Source organism: Vombatus ursinus, unplaced genomic scaffold (assembly GCF_900497805.2).
Source record: "Vombatus ursinus unplaced genomic scaffold, bare-nosed wombat genome assembly UNPS02014791.1, whole genome shotgun sequence".
NCBI classification, from domain to species: Eukaryota; Metazoa; Chordata; class Mammalia; order Diprotodontia; family Vombatidae; genus Vombatus; species Vombatus ursinus.
This window is the reverse complement of record NW_020954569.1, coordinates 77,452,106-77,473,803: the sequence shown is the minus strand read 5'-3', so window position 1 is coordinate 77,473,803 and position 21,698 is coordinate 77,452,106. Positions and strand designations below refer to the sequence as shown.

The window sequence follows — 21,698 nt, the reverse complement described above, 5'->3', positions numbered from 1 at the left end:
AAAAAGAAAATTTAAAAATCCTAATAATTTGAGCTATTCAAATATGGAATGGGTTGCCTACGGGATTAGTGGTTCCTGCCCATGAGTGGTCTTTCAAACAGATACTACTACTTATTAGAGTTGCAATAGAAGGGATGCTCCTTTGACTGTAAGACTGAAAAGTTTCTGAGGCTGACTCCCTGAACCTTCAGGAAATTACCTTTTTCTGTGGGGTGTGTTCACCCTACAGCTTCTCTAAGATTCTTAAAGGGGGAGGGGGGTGGGGAGAACTCATGGAGAAAGGGAAAAAGTAGAGCCCTCAATCAAGATGGCGCCCTTGGCTTCATTTGCCCTTCCGATATGGCCAATAGAGTTATGGTTTTGGGGCCAGGACCCGCTACGTTGACCAATTAGGTCTTGCATGATGCAACGAGGGTGACTCTGGGAGCGTTGCGGCAAAGCAACGAGGTAGTGCAGAAACGGCTGTCCTTGGAGGTGATCAGCAGGGTTGATCAGGATGGTGTTGGGTAAGTTGGGGGGGAGGGAAGGAGAGAGGATCTGGGACCTACCGAGGAGAGCATTCTTAGCTGAAACTGGAATCTTATGAGGAGACTATGTTCGGGAAATTGGGGAGGGTAATAACTCCAGTTCTTTCATGTGTTCATTCATTCAACATTTATTTGGAACCTACTGTGTGCAGGAGTCAGTGAGCTGCATAAAGATAAATGGATCTTAGAGTCCTTTAAGGACTATAATAAATAACATTTATATAGGGTTTTAAGATTCTTAAAGCACGTTGCATGTATTATCTTGCGTGATCCTCACCTGTGAGATAAGTGTCATTATTATCCTAGTTGTAAGTGACTTGCCCAGGGTCATTTAGCAACCTGTGTCAGAGGAAGGTCTTGAGCCCTCATCTTTCCAACTCCAGGAGCAGTGTCCACATAAAGTACACAGGAAAGGAGGACGTAGTAAATGCCACATAAGTGTTACATGCTAAATGCTGGGGAAAGTTAGGACGTACCCCCGCCCGCTTCACTTGGGTGTAGGTAGGGAACCAGGAGAAGGAAGCTGCGCCAGTCCTGGGGGTGGGGGGTGGGGGTGTTGCTGTGCCGCAGGAAGTGTACCTCCCTCCCCCCACCCCGGAGCCCTCGGTACCGTGCACCGTGCAAGATAAGCGATCGTTGCTTTTGTCACTAACGGTTTTATCGATGTGTTTTGTGTTATTTGCATTTGCTCTGACTTTGTAACAAAGTAAAACAGTTAAGTAAAACTAGTACTATTGAAGTCACTGTAACATTTGATATCTGTAGCACACTTTTTTCTATTTAAAAACAAAAAACCCCCATAAATTGATTATCTCCCCCTTCCACACACTACCCCATTCTAGGAAAAGAAAGAAAAAGTAAATTTGTTGTAACAAATATGCATAGTCAAGCCCAACAGCGGAAGCAGCGTGTGTGTGTGTTTTGATGTGGCTCTCGCGTCCTCCTGCGGGGTTGCTTGTGGGTAGGAGAAGTTCAAATACTTCCCTCCTTCATTATGAGTTAGGCGGCTGCAGCTTTTGCAGCTGGAATGGCTGCTGGTTTCGGTTTCGGGGGCCTGGGTTGATTGCCTGGGTCTGGGTGATTCTCCTGCGGAGGAAGGGCGGAGGCTTCCACAGCAGTTCGTGAGCTTCAGGGACGCCTGCACGTCACCAGGGCTGCTTCATCCTTGGGCTTCTCATCGCATGTCCCTAGAGTAGGGAGCCGGACACCCAGGGGGTCGACAGACCTGGATGGGGGCGGGGCTTAGTGACGTGTTCCGGAAGTTTTCGTAAGTGTTCCTTCCCCTGAACTAACATGGCGGCTTCGGCGTCTGTTGCCCTCACTTCTTGTCCAATGGACCTGGGACTCGGCGATGAGTTACTGGGCGGCCGGGGCGGTGCCAGTCTGATGCAACACATGGGACTCGGGATAATCCGGAAAGGTGCCGCTGCAGCTGCACGTTGCCCATTGGGACAGAGGCTGGGCTGAAATGGCTCTGGAGGTGACCCACGCGGTGGCCGGGCTTGGGCTGGGTGAGTGCGGGGCCCGGGACGAGCCGAGCTGCCCGTCGGGGTTTCCGGGGAAGCCGGCACAGCGCGGGCATCCGCTGTCCTGGGACCCTGGCGATCTGGCGGGCGCCCTGTGGTCTTAGCCGACGGTAGGCCCGAAGCCTGCGGCTGCCCGGGCCGAGCCCGGCACTTGGCCAGTGCTGCCTGCTCCGGGTCGTTTTGATGCAACCCCCCCCATTCCTCCTCTAACATCTCCTCCCTCTCCTTTCCCTATGAGAAGTAGGTACTCATCGAGTTATAATAATTATACATAAAAGTATAATCAATAATCAATTAATATTTAATATTAATAATAATTAAGCCAGGCCCTCCACGTGGACTCGTGATTAATACCTGAAATGTTTAGTCTTAGTGAGGTTTTTTGTGTTTATAACATGGCCAGATTTGTAGCATATATATTTTTTAATTTGGTGGGATACTGGGGGTTTTCCTTTTGTTAATAGGATTCTAGATTTAAATCTGGACAGGACTGCAGAGATCTTCTAGTTCAAGAAACCTTAACTTTTTTTGTGTCATGGACACCTTTGTAATCTGGTGAAGTCTATGGATCCCTTCTTAGCAACTTTTTTTTCTCCATGCATACAATAAAATACATAGGATTGTAAAGGAAACCAATTCTGTTGAAATACAGTTAGCAGGATATGTTTAAAAAAAGAAAAAAGCAAGTTCATGGACCCCAGGTTAAGAAGCCCTGATTTAGCTCCCTATTTTATTTTTTTCCTTATTTTTCAATTAGCAGGCATTTTTTTTTCTTTCCCTTTCATTCTCTTTAAAAGAAAAGCCCATGTAACACATATTCACAGTTAGGCAAAACAAATTCCCATTCGGTCCATGTCCAAAAATGTCGTGTCTCATTCTGCATTTTGAGGCCATAACCTCATTGTTAGGAGATGGGTGGCCTAGTTCATCAACTGTCCTCTGGAATCATGGTTTGATCGTAGCACAGATGGAAGTTCTTAAGTCTTTAAAAGGGGTTTATCATTCAATTGACTACTATATAAAAATCGTTCTCCTAGTTTTGTTCACTGTATTCTATATCAATTTGTGCAAGTCTTCCTAGGTTTCCCCGAACGTGCTTCAATGTTATTCCATTGCGTTAATATATAGTGATTTTTTTTCAACCTTTCCCCAACTGGCAGGTATCCCTTTAGTTTCCATTTCTATAAGTATTTTTCATTTTAAAGATTAAGGAAGGACTCCCAGAAAGATTAAGTGCCTTGTCAGTATCATTAAGTTAAAGAACTAGTAGGAACAGTGTCAGAATTTGAACCTAAGTCCTGATTCTGAATCCAATATTCATCCAACTATACCAGGATACAGGTAGCATTAAAATATAATGGTTTTGTTAAAGGATGGGGGTGGTCTAAGGTGGTTATCATAGTAAATACTGTGTCATTTTTCAGTCAGTACTATACTTGTAAATGGCAGCATATCTTCTGTTAGATTCATAAAGGAAAAAAGTTAATACAGTTTTAAAGTACCTGTTACCTGAAAGAACTGTTGGCATAGTTAACATGTTGATTTTTTTCTCTCTGTCTTTTTTTTTTTTTTTTTTTTTTAATAGGGGAACTCTATGTCTCAGATCGAGAGGGGAGTGATGCAACTGGTGATGGAACAAAAGAGAAACCTTTTAAAACAGGCCTAAAGGTATTCTCTCCCTTCTCACTTAAAATTAAATGGTACCTAACAGAATATTATAGTAGAAGAAGTGATAGAGTTGGAGTCAGGAAAGTCCTGGATTCAAATCCTGCCTGCAGTTCTTAGTAGTTACATGACCTCAGCCAAATATCTTAATCTCTCTGAACTTCAACTTCACAGGGTTGTTTTGAGAATCAAATGAAATAATATGTATGAAGCACTTTGTAAACTTTGAGGCACTATCTAAGTAATGAAATGATTGGGGATATATGTGGATTAAGAATTAGACCCTCAGGGCAGCTAGGTGGCACAGCGAATAGAGCTCGGACCCTGGATTCAGGAAGACCTGAGTTCAAATTCGGCCTCATTCACATAAACACTTATTAGCTGTGTGACCCTGGGCAAGTCACTTAACCCCATTGCCTAGCCAAAAAAATCAGACCCTCACTCAGGACCTTCAGAATTTTGTCACCTCATCTATAAAATGAGCTGGAGGAGGAAATGTCAAGCCACTTCAATATCTTTGTCAAGAAAACCCCAAATGAGGTCACACGACTAAAACAACTGAACAACAGTTTCATAATGAATGAACAATAAGCCTAACAAGATCTTTTTCTGTCTTTCATTTAATTGTGAAATGGTAAAGGTGTGATCCATTTTTAAATAGCCTTTGCAAGAATGCCTTGTTGTTCCCCACTGATACTTCCTTTGAGGATGTCCCCAATTCATGTGTAAATGACCCTCATAAAATTGTGTAAATACAGGAGAGTAGACACATAGATTAGTAGTTGTTCATGATAACCCTTTTTGGGGGGAGAATCATTAAAGTCCAGTATTTTTTCTGTGCCTTTAGTGTCTTCCTTTAGTTAGTGCCTCAATTACCTTATGGTTATATTGCCTTCAACATGAATCTCCTCTCTATGTATATGGGTACATAATCTAAAATGGCTGCATTTCTCACCTTTGTTCACTTTAGTGCCATTTTTACTTCTTCCACAATTACTTCAGCTTCTCTGATGTTAAGGTCCAGAAGTAATGGTTTCACTGTCCTGGATGGAGAAATCAGTCAATCAGCAAGCATTTATCAAGTACCTTCTATGTTTCAGGCACCATGGAAGCTACTGGGGAAAGAAGTACAAAGAATAAAATCCCTGTTTACAAGGAGATTACATTTTAATGGGATAAAACAGTCAAAATAATTTTTGTAAATGTTTTCCATTTCTTTTGTCCTATTTCTGTTTTTGTTCTTAAATGCCTTGAGATGACTTTGCTTAATTGGCTATCTTACCAAGCTTCCTTTAGACTAACTTAACCTTCTCCTGCTTCTCTTTGCTTTATGATTTATATTCTAACTTGGTATTTTCTTTGACAGCCATCTCTACATTTGGCAAGTGAGTCATATTTTCTAACTAAGACACTTTCTGGATCCATTTAATCTTGTAATAATTACTTTACATTGCTTTAACTTTTAGGTGAAGTTATTATAGTCAGTGTTTACATCATTTCTGTTGGCCATTTCCTGGTTTAAATTTTCAGTAGCTTATTTAGATAATTCAGATTTAAATCACTTCCGGCGTACAATATTTTCCTCATTATTTTTCTTGTTTATTATAAAATCTGATCTTAGCTCTAATGATTTGATGATCTAACTGCACAACAGACTTAGGGATAACTCCTACACACAAATAATTTTTTTTTCCTGTCTTTTAAAATGTAGCCAGTGTCATTATTTATTATTTTGTTTGGTGTTTACCATGTTCAGTGCCAACCGATTATTTATTTTGAAGAAAGTGTTCATGGTATAGAGGCACAAAACTTCTGTGTAATGTATAAGGCTTTGTTTTCTTTCATTTCTTCCTCCTGAATCTTACTTTCTCATGTTTCTCTCCATCCTTATCTCTCCTACTTTGATTTTAAGTCACTAAGTGTCAGAGTAAATGTTGATTTGATTTGGAGAGCCTTATCGAGTTCTTTATTGTATTTCTCTACCACTTTATCTACAGCAACTGATATTGTTGTGTAACTTAAAATCATTATTGTCATGTTGGTCTTTTTGTAAATACTTATCATTAGTACTGCAGTATGTGATGCCAGAGTCCCGTGAAATCATATTTCTTTTAATTTTGGAATATACAATAAAAACTACTTTGGGGGCAACTAGGTGGCGCAGTGGATGGTGCACCAGCCCTAGAGTCAGGACGTCCTGAGTTCAAATCCAGTCTCAGACCAGACACTTACAAGCTGTGTGACCCTGGGCAAATCACTTAACCCCAATTGCCTCACAAAAAAAACACAAAAACAAAAAACTACTTTGCCAAGTCAACCCCATTCTTTGCATCTCCAAGGAGTATTTGTGAGTCATCCTACAGTGTCCTTCTTTCCTATTTCCATTTATAGCAAGAATGTCCAAATTAATAGGATTAGCCTTTTCTTGTAATATGTCCACGCATCAGTCATTGGAAAAAATGTTGCATTTAAAGTACCAACAGTCAAAGTGGATGGTCTATGTGATTCTTAGCATCTTCTACCCTTTTTACTTCCACTCCACCACTGTGACTACAGAAGAGTAAGGGTACCATATAGGACCTAGGACCATTTTAAATTTTTTCATAGTTTGTGCGTTGCCAAGGCTAAAATAGCTTTATTACTAGGTGACCACCTTATTGGTGACATGCCCACAACCAACAGTTATTCAAGAAATTCTTGACGTCAGAGTATTCCTCTGTCCCAGTGGAATATCTCAGCCTGTTACCATAGTCTCCTTAGTAAGCAGAGTCAGGTTTTTGTATAATATGCCTAGTACAGGAATTGTGTATAGCACTCTCCAAGCCACCTAGAGTTGATTCGATAGATTCCTGTCATAGTAGCTTTTCTAGTTTTATTTGTGTGTGTCTCTGTCTGAGCCCCTGAACATTCATTTATTTATTTCTAGGCCTTATGTTCTTTCCAGACTAAAATTGCAATGTGGGCTTTATTCAATTAAAACTCTTATCTCCTAGGTAGTAAGGACAATCAGATGCTAGTCAGGTCTGGGCTAGTTGTGTCAATCAGAACTATAACCATAAATATACACACATATATTTTCTAATGTGGCTGTGATGCTGTGCTTTTAAAATAATCCTTTTACAACTTGTTGCTTCCTAAAGCTCTTACTCCTGTGAGACTTTATAACTGTCTAACAGTTGACTAGGCCTGACTTAGCATCCGAGTGTCCTCACTGCCTAAGAGAGTTAAGCAAGTTTTACCTGGATAAGGCCAACCCTGCCATTTTAGGCTGGAATCTGCATAAAGATTGAGAAAGAGGCCACAAGTTGGTACAATTAGAAAAGCCACTGTCCTTATGATAGGAACCTAAAGATTCCTTCCTGAACCATTTCCCTTGAAGGACTGAAAAGAATTTAAGTGAGGTGGGGAATTTAGCCAATTATGTATCGATTCAAATAAAAATATTTATTAAACAAATATTAGGTGCAAAATATTGTACTAGATGCTGGTGATAAAGAAAAAACTGAAACTATCTTTTGTCGCAAGGATAGGGATTTTATCAATATTAGGAAACTTCCTCTAACCAAACAGGTTGACACATTATCTGCAATTTAGAGTCTTGGAGAGGTGCTCAGAGCACTGAATGGTTAAATGACTTGCCCAAAGTTACACGGCCATTTTGTGTCAGAAGCAGGACTTCCTACCTCTGAGGCCACTTCTCTATCGACCATACCACACTTACCTCTGTGCCCGGCAAAGTCTATAAATATATCATAAGGTAGGGAGTAATGGAAGCAAAGAGAGATTCCTGATCAGGGGCTTTGGTGGGGAATAATTGGGGAAGAATTCATTTTGATTTAAAAGCATTGGAGAAGGCTAGGTAGAATATCTGACACCTGAACTTAGCCTTGGTGGAAGAGATTGGAAAGATAGAGATGTTGTTGGGGGGGACTTATAGCAGGGTTGTCTCAATCACTGGGAATGACCCAGGCATGGACATGACATGTTAAGGGAAGAACTCATGGGTCTGCTTGATTGAAACCTAATTGTGCAGAAAGAGGGGTGAAGGGAGAATGAGGGACAGGTAATGTGAATTATGCCTGGGAAGGTCAAATTGGGCCAGATTTTTAAATACAAGGCTGAGGAGGTTGCATTTTATCGTAGTGGCAATAAGGAGTCATTTAGCAAGAGAATGACATGGTTAAATCTGTGCTTTAGAAAGGTTATTTTGGCAGCTTTGTGATGGATTGGAAAGGGGAGAGGGATTAAAAGGTTGTTTCAGAGTTGGTTGCGATGTGAGGTGGCAGTGGAGGGTGGGAGAGAGAAAAGAGGATGGAGGGAAAAGATGTCTTGGAAGTAAACTCCAGAAGTTGGTATCTGATTAGACATGATAGTAGGGAAAGGAAAAAAAGTCACACCAATGTTTCAAACTTTGATGGTCACTTTTGGAATTCTGATTATTGGAAAGAAGACACTTTGCATTGCTTTATTGTTTTAAGAGTTACTTGATTGAGAGTTTTCAGAAATATTAAAATCTGTCTTCCAGGTAGTTGAGGTTGCTTTAAATAAGTGAGATATTTGTACAATTCGTGAGATATTTGTACAATTCTAAGCAGAGAGACAGTCTGGTAGAGCAGAAAGGGTGCTGGTAGGAATGCTCAGGGTTTTAAATCCTGTGTGTCCATTTTAACCATAGTACTTAACTTCATAGGGTTGTTTTTACAAATCAATAGAGATAGTGTACATGCAACATTTTGTAATTCTTAAACCTGTACTTAAATATCAGCTGTTATTAATTCTGTAAACATTATATGATGAATATTATGTCTAATATTAGAGATCTCTTCTTATTTTTAAGGCTTTGATGACAGCAGGAAAGGAGCCATTTCCTACCATTTATGTGGATTCACAGAAAGAAAATGAGGTTGAGTATCTTAACATTCTGTCAAGTTTTTTCATTTTAGGAATAATTAGGCCTGCTAATAGGCCTTGCAAATAAATGTGCTTGATTATCTCTTTTTAGAGATGGGATGTTATTTCCAAATCACAGATGAAGAACATTAAAAAAATATGGCACAGGGAGCGAATGAAGAATGAATCCCGAGATCAAAAAGAGGTAAGTAAAGAATGAAACGTTGTTTTGGTTTTTTTTGTTTTGTTTTGTTTTTTTTCTCAAGTTTGGCATGTAAAAGCAATTTTCTGACAAGGTGCTTTATCTTTAACATTAGGCAGAAGACAATTTAAGACGAGAAAGAAACCTAGAAGAAGCAAAGAAGATTACCATTAAACAGGATCCAAGTCTTCCAGAGGCAATATGTGTAAGCAAAGTCAGATTGTTTCATGTCTTTTAGGCTTTAAAACAAAGATTCTTGTGCAAGAAAAGAATTTTTACATGTTCGGTGTCTTGAAGGGAATGTAACTGATGAATATATTCCTTTTAAGATGTTTTTCTTGTTGGCTCTTTGGGGCATGGGAAAAGACAGTTTTTGATTTTAAAATATTTCATCATTTAATAACCAGCATACTTGATTTGGAGGTACACAGAATCAAATTGCTTTGATTTTTTTTTTTTGAGTCCTTTATTTCTGCTGTATTTATGGTGCAACAGCCCTCTCCAGTGTTGCTAATGACTTCATTACTGCCAAATCCAAAGACCTCTTTTCAATCGATGCTGAATTCAGGAGAAAGCAAATAGACTGATTTAGGTGGAACATAGAGTATGTGGAGGGGAGTAATATGATATAAGCCTCGACAGGTGGGTTCAAAGCCTGATGATGGGGGCTTTAAATGGCCAGCTTAGGAGTTGGCATTTTGTTCAAGAAGCAGCCAGAAGCCACTGAAGAATTCTGAGCAGGGGACTGACGTGACCAGACTGGGAATGTCATTGTGGTGGCTGTGTGAAAATGAATTGGAGAGGAGAGACTGGAGACCAGTAAGGAGGCTCCAGCGAGGTCTTTGTGAGAAATCATGAGGGTGTGACCTGGGGAGGTGGCCAGAATGACCGGGAGGAGATGCACAGGAGACGTGTTGGGGAGGAGGAAGTGACAACTCATCAGCCAGCGGGAGAGGGGAGAAAAGGGGGACCCTGAGGTGGGGATCCCAGGCGTCTCGGGCGGCGTTCATGACCTAACAGAGCTGGTATCTGGACAGAAAGAAGCTAATGAGTTTCATCTGGACGCATTGAGTTTGAGGGGCCGCTGGGACATCTAGGTGTAGATGAGTATTTCTCGTCTCCTTCCCATTCCCTACTTGCTGTTCAGCCTAAACTAGTACAGTAACCTGTTATTCTGATCTCTTTTCTGTCCTTTCATCCTTAACACATTCAGCCAAGTAATCTTCATAATGTGCCGTTTGGTCACGTTTGGTTGCGTTCTCCCCACAAAGCTCTTCAAACTCTGCAAAACACCTATTATGTGAAAGGGAAGGTGTTTTGCAGAGTTTGAATTACGTTGTGCTTGCTATATAATTGGTTTTTACATAGTGGTCTAAAGGAATGTGTATAACTGAGTATAAATTTCTTTTCATTTTTCTCTAGTTAACTTTTGGAGCTAATCCCCTAGGCCCATCCCCTAGGTTTTCCCCTTTTCTGCTTCTACTTTATAAATGAAGAATGTCTTCTTTTTTGTTGGTTGGTTTTTTTTGGTGAGGCAGTCGGGGTTAAGTGACTTGCCCAGAGTCACACAGATGTCTTCTTTTTTGTACACACTTTGTTTCTGCTGTACAAGCTCACTCCCTGGGCTGAATCATTTTCTTTACTCCTCTCTACCCTCTTTTTTTTTTCCTGACCACTTTTCTAGTCTAATGAAGTAGTTTTGAATATCACTCCATTTTCTGACACCCCCAGATTTTATATTGATTGTGGATTTTAGTAATTCTTATGATTTCACTGTCCAAGTCATTGGTGGAATGTTGGGTTGTGTGATAAATGATGAATTTTATTAATAAATTGTAATCCTTACGTGACAGGTAAAGATTCGTGCTTTAGAAGCACATCGAGGCCAACGAGTGAAGGTGTTTGGCTGGGTCCACAGGTTACGTAGACAAGGTAAGTTGGTGTACTCTGTTTTTAATTTAAAGTCTGAGTAGACCTTTCAGGATGAAGAACATCTCTATTTACTTAAAAACAGTGGTAGTGAACCTAATGCATTGTGCCGTAGCTTGTCCCATGTTACAGAAAGTCATCTCAAATAAGTGGCCTCTTTGAGACCACATTGACATTTTTTTAGTATTTCCTGCTCCCCCTTCCAAAAAAAAAAGAAAAAAGGGAGAATATTCTCTTTTTTTTTTTTCTGTGTTTTTCCTTTTCTCTAAGAGGTAGGGGTGAGTTCATTTTGACTCCATTCCCCTTCCCTTGGGTTGACCTACTAAGTTCCCTTGTGGTCCAAAGTCACGAGATGGCCAGCTCTGCCCTTCTCTTCACCACATGAGGTCAGGCAGATCCTTTACCTTCTGTGAGCCTCACTTAGATGTTGGACTAGATCCAGGCTTCTTATCCTGGGATCTCTGAATTTTAAAAAATTTTTTGATGACTATATTTAAGTATAATTGGTCTTCTTTGTGAGCCTATGTATTTTATACATTTAAAAAATTATTCTAAGAAGGGATACGTAGGGGCAGCTAGGTGGCGCAGTGGATGGAGCACCGGCCCTGAAGTCAGGAGGACCTGAGTTCAAGTGTGGGCTCAGACCAAGCACTTGACACTTACTAGCTGTGTGACCTTGGGCAAGTCACTTAACCCCAATTGCCTAAAAAAAAAAAAGCGGGAGACGTAGGCCCTAGAAGGTTGAAAACCCTGGACTGAGGGATTTCAGAGGTCCCTTCCAGCCCTAGTTCTAGGCTCCTGTGATCCTGGACAAATTACAGACTCTGTGAGCTTCAGTTTCCTCATCATCCAGTAAAATGAGGGGAGGGGGTTGTTTCCCTGGGGTCGTGAATGTATTTTTTTTTTAAGTTGATAACTCAGTATAAATAATGGAATTTCTTTGTAATTCTATGTATTTTATTTTATGCATTTAAAAACCTTACTGTGAGAACAGATCCCTGGCCTTTCCCCTGCTATCATGCCACAAAAAAGGTTAATATCTCCGGGACTAGGATCACTGAATTCACTTCTACCTGTAGAATTCTGTAAAACTAACTTGATATGTGGTCTTAGCCATGTTACTTAGTTAACACTGCCCTGTGCCTCAATTTATTAATCTGCTAGCTGTGAATGATAATTCCTGTACCACTTAATTATACTAAATTATGAGGTTATTTTGTTTTTAATGAAAATCTCATAACATAGTAGATGTAAAAATGCTTTGAAAACATTAAAAGCACTATGGTGATAATATAAATGAGCACTTATTTCTCCAAAGGAAAACTGAGAAATATGGTGAAAACTCACCATACTTTAGTATAGTTTTTATAAACTGCTACATAATAGTTGAATTATAAACATCTTAATAGCATCTTTAAGAAAAAAATACTTTTCTTTTTGTTTTTAGGGAGGAATTTAATGTTTCTTATATTAAGAGATGGTTCAGGATATCTTCAATGTGTCTTGTCAGATGAACTGGTAATTATTTTTTTCTCTCTTAGAAAAATGGCCCATCTTTTTAAATGTCCAAGTATTTTATTTTATGTGTGACAGTTAGTGAAAAGATAGCTTTCAGCTTTATAGTAAATTATTTTTAAAACCTACAAATTTGAAAGGAAGACTTGAATAATATTTTGCTGGTGAGAACCTAAGAAATTACTTTGCATGATGGGTGAAGTCACAGTATGTCAGTTTTCCCTTAAATGAAGGTTAATTAGTTTCATTGTTTTAAATAGAAAATTTGAGATACTTATTGTATTATTGCTTTGGGTTGTGAATTATAATTTATATCTAATGCTTTTCTCAGTTTGTAGTCATATATACCCCCACAGAGTCCCTACAGTAGAGATACATCTTGATTTCCTCTTTTAAAAAATTTCTCTTTAACATTAAAAATTTTGCCAAACATTAAGAGTAAATACACTAAGCTATTGTGTTCAGAATTTGAAAGGACTAGACTTGTTTCATACAAAATTAAATTGTTCTATAATAACATCCCCATATTCTTTGTATGGTAACCTAGCTAAGTAAGAGTAGACGATTCTGCTTAAAAAAATGACCTTCTTTCTTGTATAGTGTCAGTGTTACAATGGAGTGGTCTTGTCTACAGAGAGCAGTGTGGCAGTGTATGGAACTCTCAATCTTACACCAGAAGGCAAGCAGGTGAGTGTGTGGAATTATTTACCTCAAAATGCCTTAAACAATATTTAATAAAAGAAAACCTTCAAATGATAATCATGAGGTTTTAGTGTTTACACTATAGTTAACATGTTGACACATCAATATTTAATTAGTTATCAACTGAGAGAAAGCAGCTTTTGATGGAGGAAAAAAATAATGTGATTGATTAGCCACCAGAGGGCGCTCACAAGAAATACTTGCAGAGAGGCACTTGCATTTGTGCGGAAGATTGGGTTTGAGGCATTAAAATTTCTTTTCCAGTAATGTGATTGAAAAATAGCAGGAGTTAAATTTTTGTACCAGCCACTCTCTTGCTTTAATTGTCCCCAAATTAGCTTCCTTATTCCTTGTTCAGCCAAATTATATAGAACACTTGCTTTCCTTAATGATTAGTGAGGGACTGATTTTTCCTCATTTGTTTCAGATAGAAGATCCATTAAATGTTTACATTTAAATAGTCCTTTTCAGTTTCAGTAAATATTAATTTTTTTTAAGCTATTAGCCCACAATGTGAAAGAGTTATCTTATCAGTGGATAGAGAGTTGACCTCGGAGTCAGGAAGTCTTGGGTTCAAGTTCTGGTTGTGTGACCATGGAAAGTCACCCAACCTCTCAGTGTTGTCAGCTGACTCTAAGATTGTGAGTTTAAAAAACATTACTAGAAGGAGTTCTCTTACTGCAAATTCTCTTTATTAATGAAATTACAGGTTTGGGTCAACCTCCTGATGCAAAATTCATAATGACCTAAATTAGAATTGTTGAATAGTATAACATCTATTTTGTTTTATAATTCTTTTTGTTCCCCCATTCCTTTTTTCAAAATACATTTAGGCACCAGGAGGCCATGAGTTAAGCTGTGACTATTGGGAATTGATTGGCTTAGCCCCTGCTGGAGGAGCTGATAACCTGATAAATGAAGAGTCTGATGTAGATGTCCAGCTTAATAATAGACACATGATGATCCGAGGAGAGAACATGTCCAAAATCTTGAAAGCACGTTCAGTGGTTACCAGATGCTTTAGAGATCACTTTTTTGATAGGGGATATCATGAAGTACGTATTACATGCTTTTCTGTTGCACAAACCTTTTTTTCCTATTTAAGAATGATAAAAGCTAGCTGTCATTTTAAAGGTTTTTTTTTAAAAATACTCATTTGTTTTTGTTTTTTTTTTGATTAACAGATCACTCCTCCAACATTAGTACAAACACAGGTGGAAGGCGGTGCTACACTTTTTAAACTTGACTATTTTGGCGAAGAGGCATTTTTGACTCAGTCATCTCAATTATATTTGGAGACTTGCCTGCCAGCTTTAGGAGATGTCTTTTGTATTGCTCAGTCATATAGAGCAGAACAGTCCAGGACACGAAGACACCTATCAGAGTATGGGAATGCCATTTTCTTCTTTTTTTTATCTATTCACAGGAAAAGCATCTTGTATGATGTCTTTGTAGCAAAACTTTGATGTATATAGTATATCTGTGAGAAGTATAATTTTAAATAGTAATTGTGAAATTTTGCTTTCCCTAGGAAAATGTCAGTTATGATCCTCAGAAGAGGAATAGAAGAAATTTATCTATTAGTTCACTATGACTATTCTCTAATTGTTAGAAAGAATAAGCAAGAAATTGCTGATTTAAGGGACCCCAGTGTTAGAACTGAATATTAATAGTTATTGCTGTAGGGATGCTACCTTCCTAGACAGTTTTCCATTATTAAAATTCCTTGTGTTTGAGTAAAAGTCAGTCAAAAGTCTAGTGGCCCTGAAACGGTCTGATGTCCTCTTTTTCCTCAGGTACACTCATGTTGAAGCTGAGTGCCCTTTCCTGAGTTTTGATGATCTCCTCAACCGTCTGGAGGACTTGGTTTGTGATGTAGTAGACCGGATCTTGAAATCACCTGCAGCAAGCTTAGTACATGAACTCAACCCGGTATGCGTTCTAATGGAAGGGTGTATGAGCTGAAACAGTTGAAGAACTTTAAGACCAAAAATGACTGACTTGTGATTTTAATTTTGTAATAATTTGGTTTATGTAAGAGAGTGTTCTTGGTAACTTATCCATTATGTTTTTACTGAAGATACAGTTTTGGTTTTTAAAAAATGGCCTTAAATGATATACAGCTGCCTGTTCTACAATTCTTCACATCTTTTGGCAGTGGGGCCTTAGCATTCAACATCATTTAAATCCTAAATGATTCACTGAGTGTTTCATAAAGAGACTTTGAGTAGTACTGTTTGTTGTTAATGGGAAATCGCTATGCCTTTTTGTAGAAAACATATGAATGTTACCCACAAACTTATAACAGGAGACTCATGTCAGTTTGCCTAACATGTTGACAATCAGTTTTAGACTTTTAGGAGCCAACACTGCCTTGATGGCTCAAAAAGCTTCCCTAACTGCTCTGACTTGCTAACTTTGAACCAAGTAGCCTCCTTGGTTAGAGCTTGATGCTCTTGAAAGCATAGTTACAAGTTGTAGCCCAATTGGATTTGCTCTGAGGAAGGAATATTCTTTTCCCATGGATGGACTCTAACGTGGACTTTGGATCATGGAGATGGGAATGTTGAGAGTGTGGCTGGTGCAGCATAAATCCTGCTCACTTCTGGGCCAGTCATTCTGGACTTTGATTTCATCATCTGTAAAATGAAGGCACTGATTTTTTAGGATCTCTAAGGGCCCTTCCTACAGTAATAATTTGTGACTGGATGTAGTTTTAGAAGTCATTTTTTTGAAGTTATTTTAAAATTACTATGTGTTTTCTTTTTTTCATTCAGACTTTCACACCCCCCAAAAGACCTTTCAAACGGATGAACTACTCAGATGCCATTGTGTGGCTAAAGGAACATGATATTAAGAAGGAAGATGGCACCTATTATGAATTTGGAGAGGTAAGAAATGTTCTCCATTCTTGGTTTTCCTTTCAAGGGGGGCATTGCCTGTTACTGGAGCACATTTTTTATTTAAAAAAAAAAGTCAGTAAATGGGAAGCATCTGCCTGGCTTCATCTTTTAAATTTTCCATCAATGCTTCAGTCTTCCTTATGTTCTTCCTTTACATCAGCAGTGTTTTCCTGGGAGAATAGTAACCATGTTTCTCTGGGCCAAGTAATAGCATTTTACCCAAATCCTTGTTTATTCATTTGCTGAATCATGAGGAAAGAATAGGGTAGACATTGAAGGTACAGTGTGATGAGATGGTTAAAGATAAGAGGCAAGAAGCAGCTAGAAGTTATAAAATGAAAAGCCTGAAGAGAGAAAAAGGAGGAGGTGGGAGCTTGCTGGGTCCCAGTGTCCCACTTTCCTTGGATCGGTCATGGTCCTGCTCAATGTCATGCATACTTTAAAGTTGCCATTCCTGCTCTAGCCCCCTCCTCATCTAGCTGCCTTTCTGCTACTCATTTCTCTTCAATTCTCTTTTAAGTGCTTACCAGGTGCTGTGTAGGGTTGATTTTTTTTTTTTTAGAGGAGATGTATGCTTCAGATAATATTAATATTATACAACATAAACAAACAGGTTTCTTATTGTTCATCAAGGGTTAGCAGGGAAAGCCAAAGGTTCTAATAATTATATCATATGTGCAATATCATAAAAGTGATAGTAACATTCTTTTAAGTGTCTTTATGTTAACAGTCTGTATGTTAGCTTCAATTTCTTGTTTCACCTTGAATATTTATATGTGATGCACTGACATGCATATTCACTCAAACATGTACTTAAAGACACAAAAGGATGTATGATTGACTGACTTGGTTTGTCTCATGTTTTTAGCTATTTCATATGCAGTTTATGTTTATAAATATGACATTTTGGCTCACTTCCCTTTTGGATGTGTTTTACTGCTAGCCAAAGCATAGTTGATAGTGAAGGTAAAGAGTTGCAAATGAGCATCATGAGTAAAGTTTATAGATGGCTTTACTTTCCATGTAGATCGTTGATACTCTGAAATCATCATTGATTACCTAATGCTCGTGGAAGTAGTGAAACACCTCTACTTGAGAGCTAGATAAAATGAGTCATTGTAGTAATAACTGATAGACCCAAGCTCACTGGTTTCTAGTTTCTTTCATAATGAGTTATATACATTTTTGCTATTTACCTGATTTAAGCAGCATATTGTCTGAATTTCTTTATAGTATTCAGGGAAGCAGATGTCTTTTTACTATTCATTTAGCTACTTCTTGAAGAATTTTGGAACATGTTAAAATTGCTTGTTTTGAAATGAGACTAACCCCTCCCTAATTTTTGTGACTTGTCTTAGTATGTTGCATCAATAGGACAAAGGCCTGGTGCAGAGGGAGAGAGTTCCTGGTGTCTTGCTGCATTTCTAGTTGTAAATGTTAATGAAGTCTTGTTTAACCTCAGGATATCCCAGAAGCCCCTGAGAGACTGATGACAGACACCATTAATGAACCAATCTTGCTGTGTCGATTTCCTGCAGAGATCAAGTCCTTCTATATGCCAAGATGTCCTGAGGATTCCCGGCTTACCGAATCTGTCAGTTGGTGATTCAAGTAGTATTAGGAGCCTTTCTTTTTAAGGGAGTGGGGATCACTGTTTAGAATGCTATGTAGCTTATTGTTTAAAACCTCAAATAGTTTATTTCCAATACAAAATTATAAAATGGTTTCTGAAATTGTTGCGCTTATCAGTAGGCATGTGATTTGTTAAATTTCAGGCTGTGAAGAATCAAAGTAAGCTTTAGAGGTGCTTCTTCTCAGAACATAGTTCTGGCTCCCAACTACAGAGTAATGCCAGCATTTTTTTTTTTTTGGAGTGTTAGGAAAGTAATTTTAGTTTGCTTGCCTAGTAGCAGCAGGCTTATGCAGCATCTTGTTCTCTTTATGTTTTAGGTAGATGTGTTGATGCCAAATGTTGGTGAGATTGTGGGAGGTTCCATGCGTATCTGGGATAATGAAGAACTGCTACAGGGATATGCGAGAGAAGGCATTGATCCCACTCCTTACTACTGGTACACTGATCAGGTAAGTACAATTTTTAAAAAAAAAAATTTTTTGGATCTTACTGACAGGTGCTATGTAACAAAGTTCTTTATTATTTGACACAACTGGTTAGCTTCGTGGGTAAATAACAACATACTGTTTCTTGCAAAATTTTATCAAATTGAACTAAATGGACACTGGTTAAGTTTAGCTTAGACATTTTCTAGTTTCTAATTTATGATTTAGTACCTGTCTTCTTGATAATAACAAATTATTACCTTATATTTGGATCTTCAGGCTAGAACTTTACCTGACAGTGATGAGATGGGATGATTACTTTCCTAAAATTATTGCAACCATTAGTTTGGGGTATTTAAGATAGTGTTCACAAAGCCGCCTTCTTTCTGTTGGTTGTCCCATCTGTTCCTATTACGTTAGCTTTCATTCTCTATATCTTCCCATTTCAACTACTTTGTAAACTCCAGGTGCAAATTTTCAGTTGCCTCTTGGACATATACCTAGATTTCCTACTGGCAACTCAAACTTTAAAATCCAACTCTTCATCTATGCCTGCAAAGCTGATGCTTTTCTGGTCTTTACTGTTTCTTTTAACATTACCACTACTCTCCTAACCATTTATTCTTAAGGCCTCAGAGCCATCTTCTGAATTCTCCTGTTCTCTCTCCATACATTGCTAGTTGCCAAGCTCAGTTAAATACATGTTGCATCTGTCCTCTTTTTGCCATTTCCAGTTATGACACCAATGCAGGTCAGATCTTTATTACTCTTCCCAAGACTAATTTAATGTCCTTATAATCGTTTTGTCTGCCTTTCTCCTCCCCTTCTAAATGAACTTTCATACCACTACTAGATTAATTTTTTTCTTTTTTTAAAATTTTTTAAATTAATTTATTTTGAATTATCAACAATCACTTCCTTAAGCTTTTGAGATTTATTTTGAGTTATCAGCAATCACTTCCATAAGCTTTTGAAATTTAAATTTTTCCCCCCTCCCTCCCCAAGACGGTGTGCAATCTGATACAGGCTATACATATACATTCCTATTAAACATATTTTCACATTAGTCATGCTGTAAGGAAGAATTAGAACCAATAGGAGGAACCACCAGAAAGAGGAAACAAAACAAAACAGAAGAAAAAAAAAAGCAAGTAGTATGCTTCGATCTGAATTCAGACTCCATAGCTCTTTCTTTGGATGAGGATAGCATTTTCCATCATGAGTCTTTTGGAGTTGTCTTAGATACTTGCATTGCTGAGAAGGGCTAAGTCTGTCAAAGTTAGTCATAGCTCAGTGTGGCTATTACTGTATACAATGTTCTTCTGGTTCTGCTCACTTCACTCAGCATCAGTCCATGTAAGTCTGTCCAGGTTTTTCTGCAGTTCACCTGCTCATCATTTCTTACAGCATAATCATATTCCATTACATTTGCATACCACAACTTGTTCAGCCAGTCCCCAATTGATGAGCATCCCCTCAATTTCCAATTCTTTGCCACCACAAAAAGAATTGCTATAAGTATTTTTGTACATGTAGGTCCTTTTCCCATTTTTATGATCTCTTTGGGATATAGCCCTAGAAGTGCTATTGCTGGGTCAAAGGTTATGCACATTTTTATAGCCCTTTGGGCATAGTTCCAAATTGCTCTCCAAAATGGTTGTATCATTTCATAACTCCAGCAGCAATGCATTAGTGTTCCAATTTTCCCACATCTTCTCCAATATTTATCATTTTCCTGTTTTGTCATCTTGGCCAATCTGATAGGTGTGATGTGGTACCTCAGAGTTGTTTTGTTTTGCATTTCTCTAATCAATAGTGATTTAGAGCATTTTTTCATATGACTATAGATGGTTTTAATTTCTTCATCTGAGAACTGCTTGTTCATATCCTTTGACCATTTATCAATGGGGAATGACTTATATTCTTATAAATTTGACTTAGTTCTCTATATATTTTAGAAATGAGGCCCCTAGATTAATTTTAATGCATGGCTCTGACTACATCACTCCACTGCTAAAAATTTTCATTGACTTCCCATCATCCAGAAGGCAAGGGCTAATTAAGCTCCTTATGTTGGCATTCAAGGTCCTCTACAATCTGGTTCAAGATTTATCTTTGTCTCTCCATTTGTTATCCAGCCAAACTGGACTACTCACATACATTCTGTGCTTTTACATCTTATGTCATGCAGCTTCTCATGCCTGAAATGGTCACCCTTCTTCCTGTATTTCCAACCATTGAAATTCTAGCTTGCTTTTTTGGGGGGCGGAGTGGGGTTTGAGGCAATTTGGGGTAAGTGACTTGCCCAGAGTCACATAGCTAGTGAGTGCTATGTGTCTCAGGCTGGATTTGAACTCAGGTCTTCCTGGCTCTAGGGCCGGTGTGCTATTTGCTGTGTCATCTAGCTGCCTGTATTCTAGATATTCTTCTAAGGACATTTCAAAATGCCACTTTTTCTATTGAAACTGCCTGATTTCTTCTAAACCAGAAGTTAGCTTCCCCACATGAATAGTCAGAACTGGCTTTGAGTCTAGGCACAGTCCTTTTCTGGCTGAATCACCTTGGGCAAGTCATTTTATTTTCTGGACCACTGTTTCCTTATTTATACAATGAGATCCATTCCAGCTCTAAATTCATGATCTTATTTTATAATGCACTTATAATATTCTGTTATCTTAGAGCCATTTGTATATATGTCTTCTCTCCTCCACTAGATTATAAGTTCTTTGAATATAGGTATCATGTCTTGTTTGTCTTTGTATCTTGTATAGCACCTGACAGTGTCTGTCTTGCCTTTAGTCTTTAATGAGTGTTTGCTATTTGTTGAATAAGATGAAATTTGAAAAATTGGCATTTAACCTTTTTTTTTTTTCTTAAATTTGTTTTTGACAGAGAAAATATGGTCCGTGCCCCCATGGAGGGTATGGCTTGGGCTTGGAACGATTCTTAACTTGGATTTTGAACAGATACCACATCCGAGATGTGTGCCTGTACCCACGTTTCGTCCAGCGCTGTACACCCTAACTGTCCATTGAGTGACAGCAGTATTAATAGAGAGATACAACTTCCTAAAATGAAATGATCCATCTTCTTTTGTCCCATCAGAGTCTTACTGCTTGTGTTATCTGTTCTCATTGCTATAAAATAATCGCAATTATTTGAGATGTCCCAGAAATAAAATGATCTCAAGTGATATCTATGTTGTCATTCTTAGAAAAGTAATTGCCATTATAAACAATGGGGGGAGAGATAATGTGGCATATTAGTGTGCAGTTAGTAACATATTTCAGCTCAATTACAGTTTGTACAGGACTGTGTGTCTCATACCATTTACCACTGATGCCACTTCTACTGTATCCAGAAATTTTTATGTTCTTTTCTGTGCTTCTGCAATTCTTTGTTTTGTGATTTGTAGCATCTTATTTTTTCAGTGAGTTAAGAACCAAAAGTTAGGAATAAAATTGACACCTAATAATACAATGTTAAAGATTTGATTGCTTCAATATAAATGTCATTCAGCGGTAGATACCAGAATAAAATGAATCATTTTCTTGAGCTGTGTATCCACTTTGTTATTATCTGATAAGCATTCCAGAGTTTAAATGTATTCAAACAGTTTTGTTTACTATAGAAATAGAAGAATTTGCAGGATTCTTCAAATTGTTTAAAAGGTCAAAAGGTAGACAACTGTATAAACAGTATTTGAGGAGGGAGTAATTAAATAATTTGCAGGGTCTCTGTTCTGTTATTCTGAAGAGTTGGGCTGCTTTTCTTCTCTGGC

The 21,698-nt window shown here is 38.2% G+C and overlaps 1 protein-coding gene across 2 annotated transcripts; it reads left to right on the top strand.

Annotated features, from left to right (window-relative positions):
- The first annotated feature begins 418 nt into the window (after positions 1-418).
- NARS (asparaginyl-tRNA synthetase) lies at positions 419-21,110 on the top strand. Of its 2 annotated transcripts, none has more exons than XM_027869044.1 (15): positions 419-506; positions 3,639-3,721; positions 8,556-8,621; positions 8,721-8,813; positions 8,926-9,015; positions 10,664-10,742; positions 12,187-12,257; positions 12,855-12,941; positions 13,790-14,011; positions 14,141-14,340; positions 14,753-14,888; positions 15,734-15,847; positions 17,322-17,453; positions 17,810-17,941; positions 20,810-21,110. In XM_027869044.1, exons 1-15 carry the CDS (start codon positions 497-499, stop codon positions 20,939-20,941), a joined length of 1,647 nt encoding a protein of 548 aa, XP_027724845.1. In that variant the 5' UTR covers positions 419-496; the 3' UTR covers positions 20,942-21,110. The 2 variants fall into 2 exon arrangements, with proteins under 2 accessions (XP_027724845.1, XP_027724844.1); XM_027869043.1 differs by lacking the exon at positions 419-506 and adding an exon at positions 1,924-2,038.
- Positions 21,111-21,698: the final 588 nt, after the last annotated feature.

Excerpts from the sequence above, each read along its gene's own strand:
- NARS (XM_027869043.1), top strand. The coding sequence starts at position 1,996 with ATGGCTCTGGAGGTGACCCACGCGGTGGCCGGGCTTGGGCTGG. Across the intron at positions 10,743-12,186 it reads CCACAGGTTACGTAGACAAG|GGAGGAATTTAATGTTTCTT; the intron begins GTAAGTTGGTGT and ends TTTTGTTTTTAG. Across the intron at positions 14,012-14,140 it reads TTGATAGGGGATATCATGAA|ATCACTCCTCCAACATTAGT; the intron begins GTACGTATTACA and ends TTTGATTAACAG.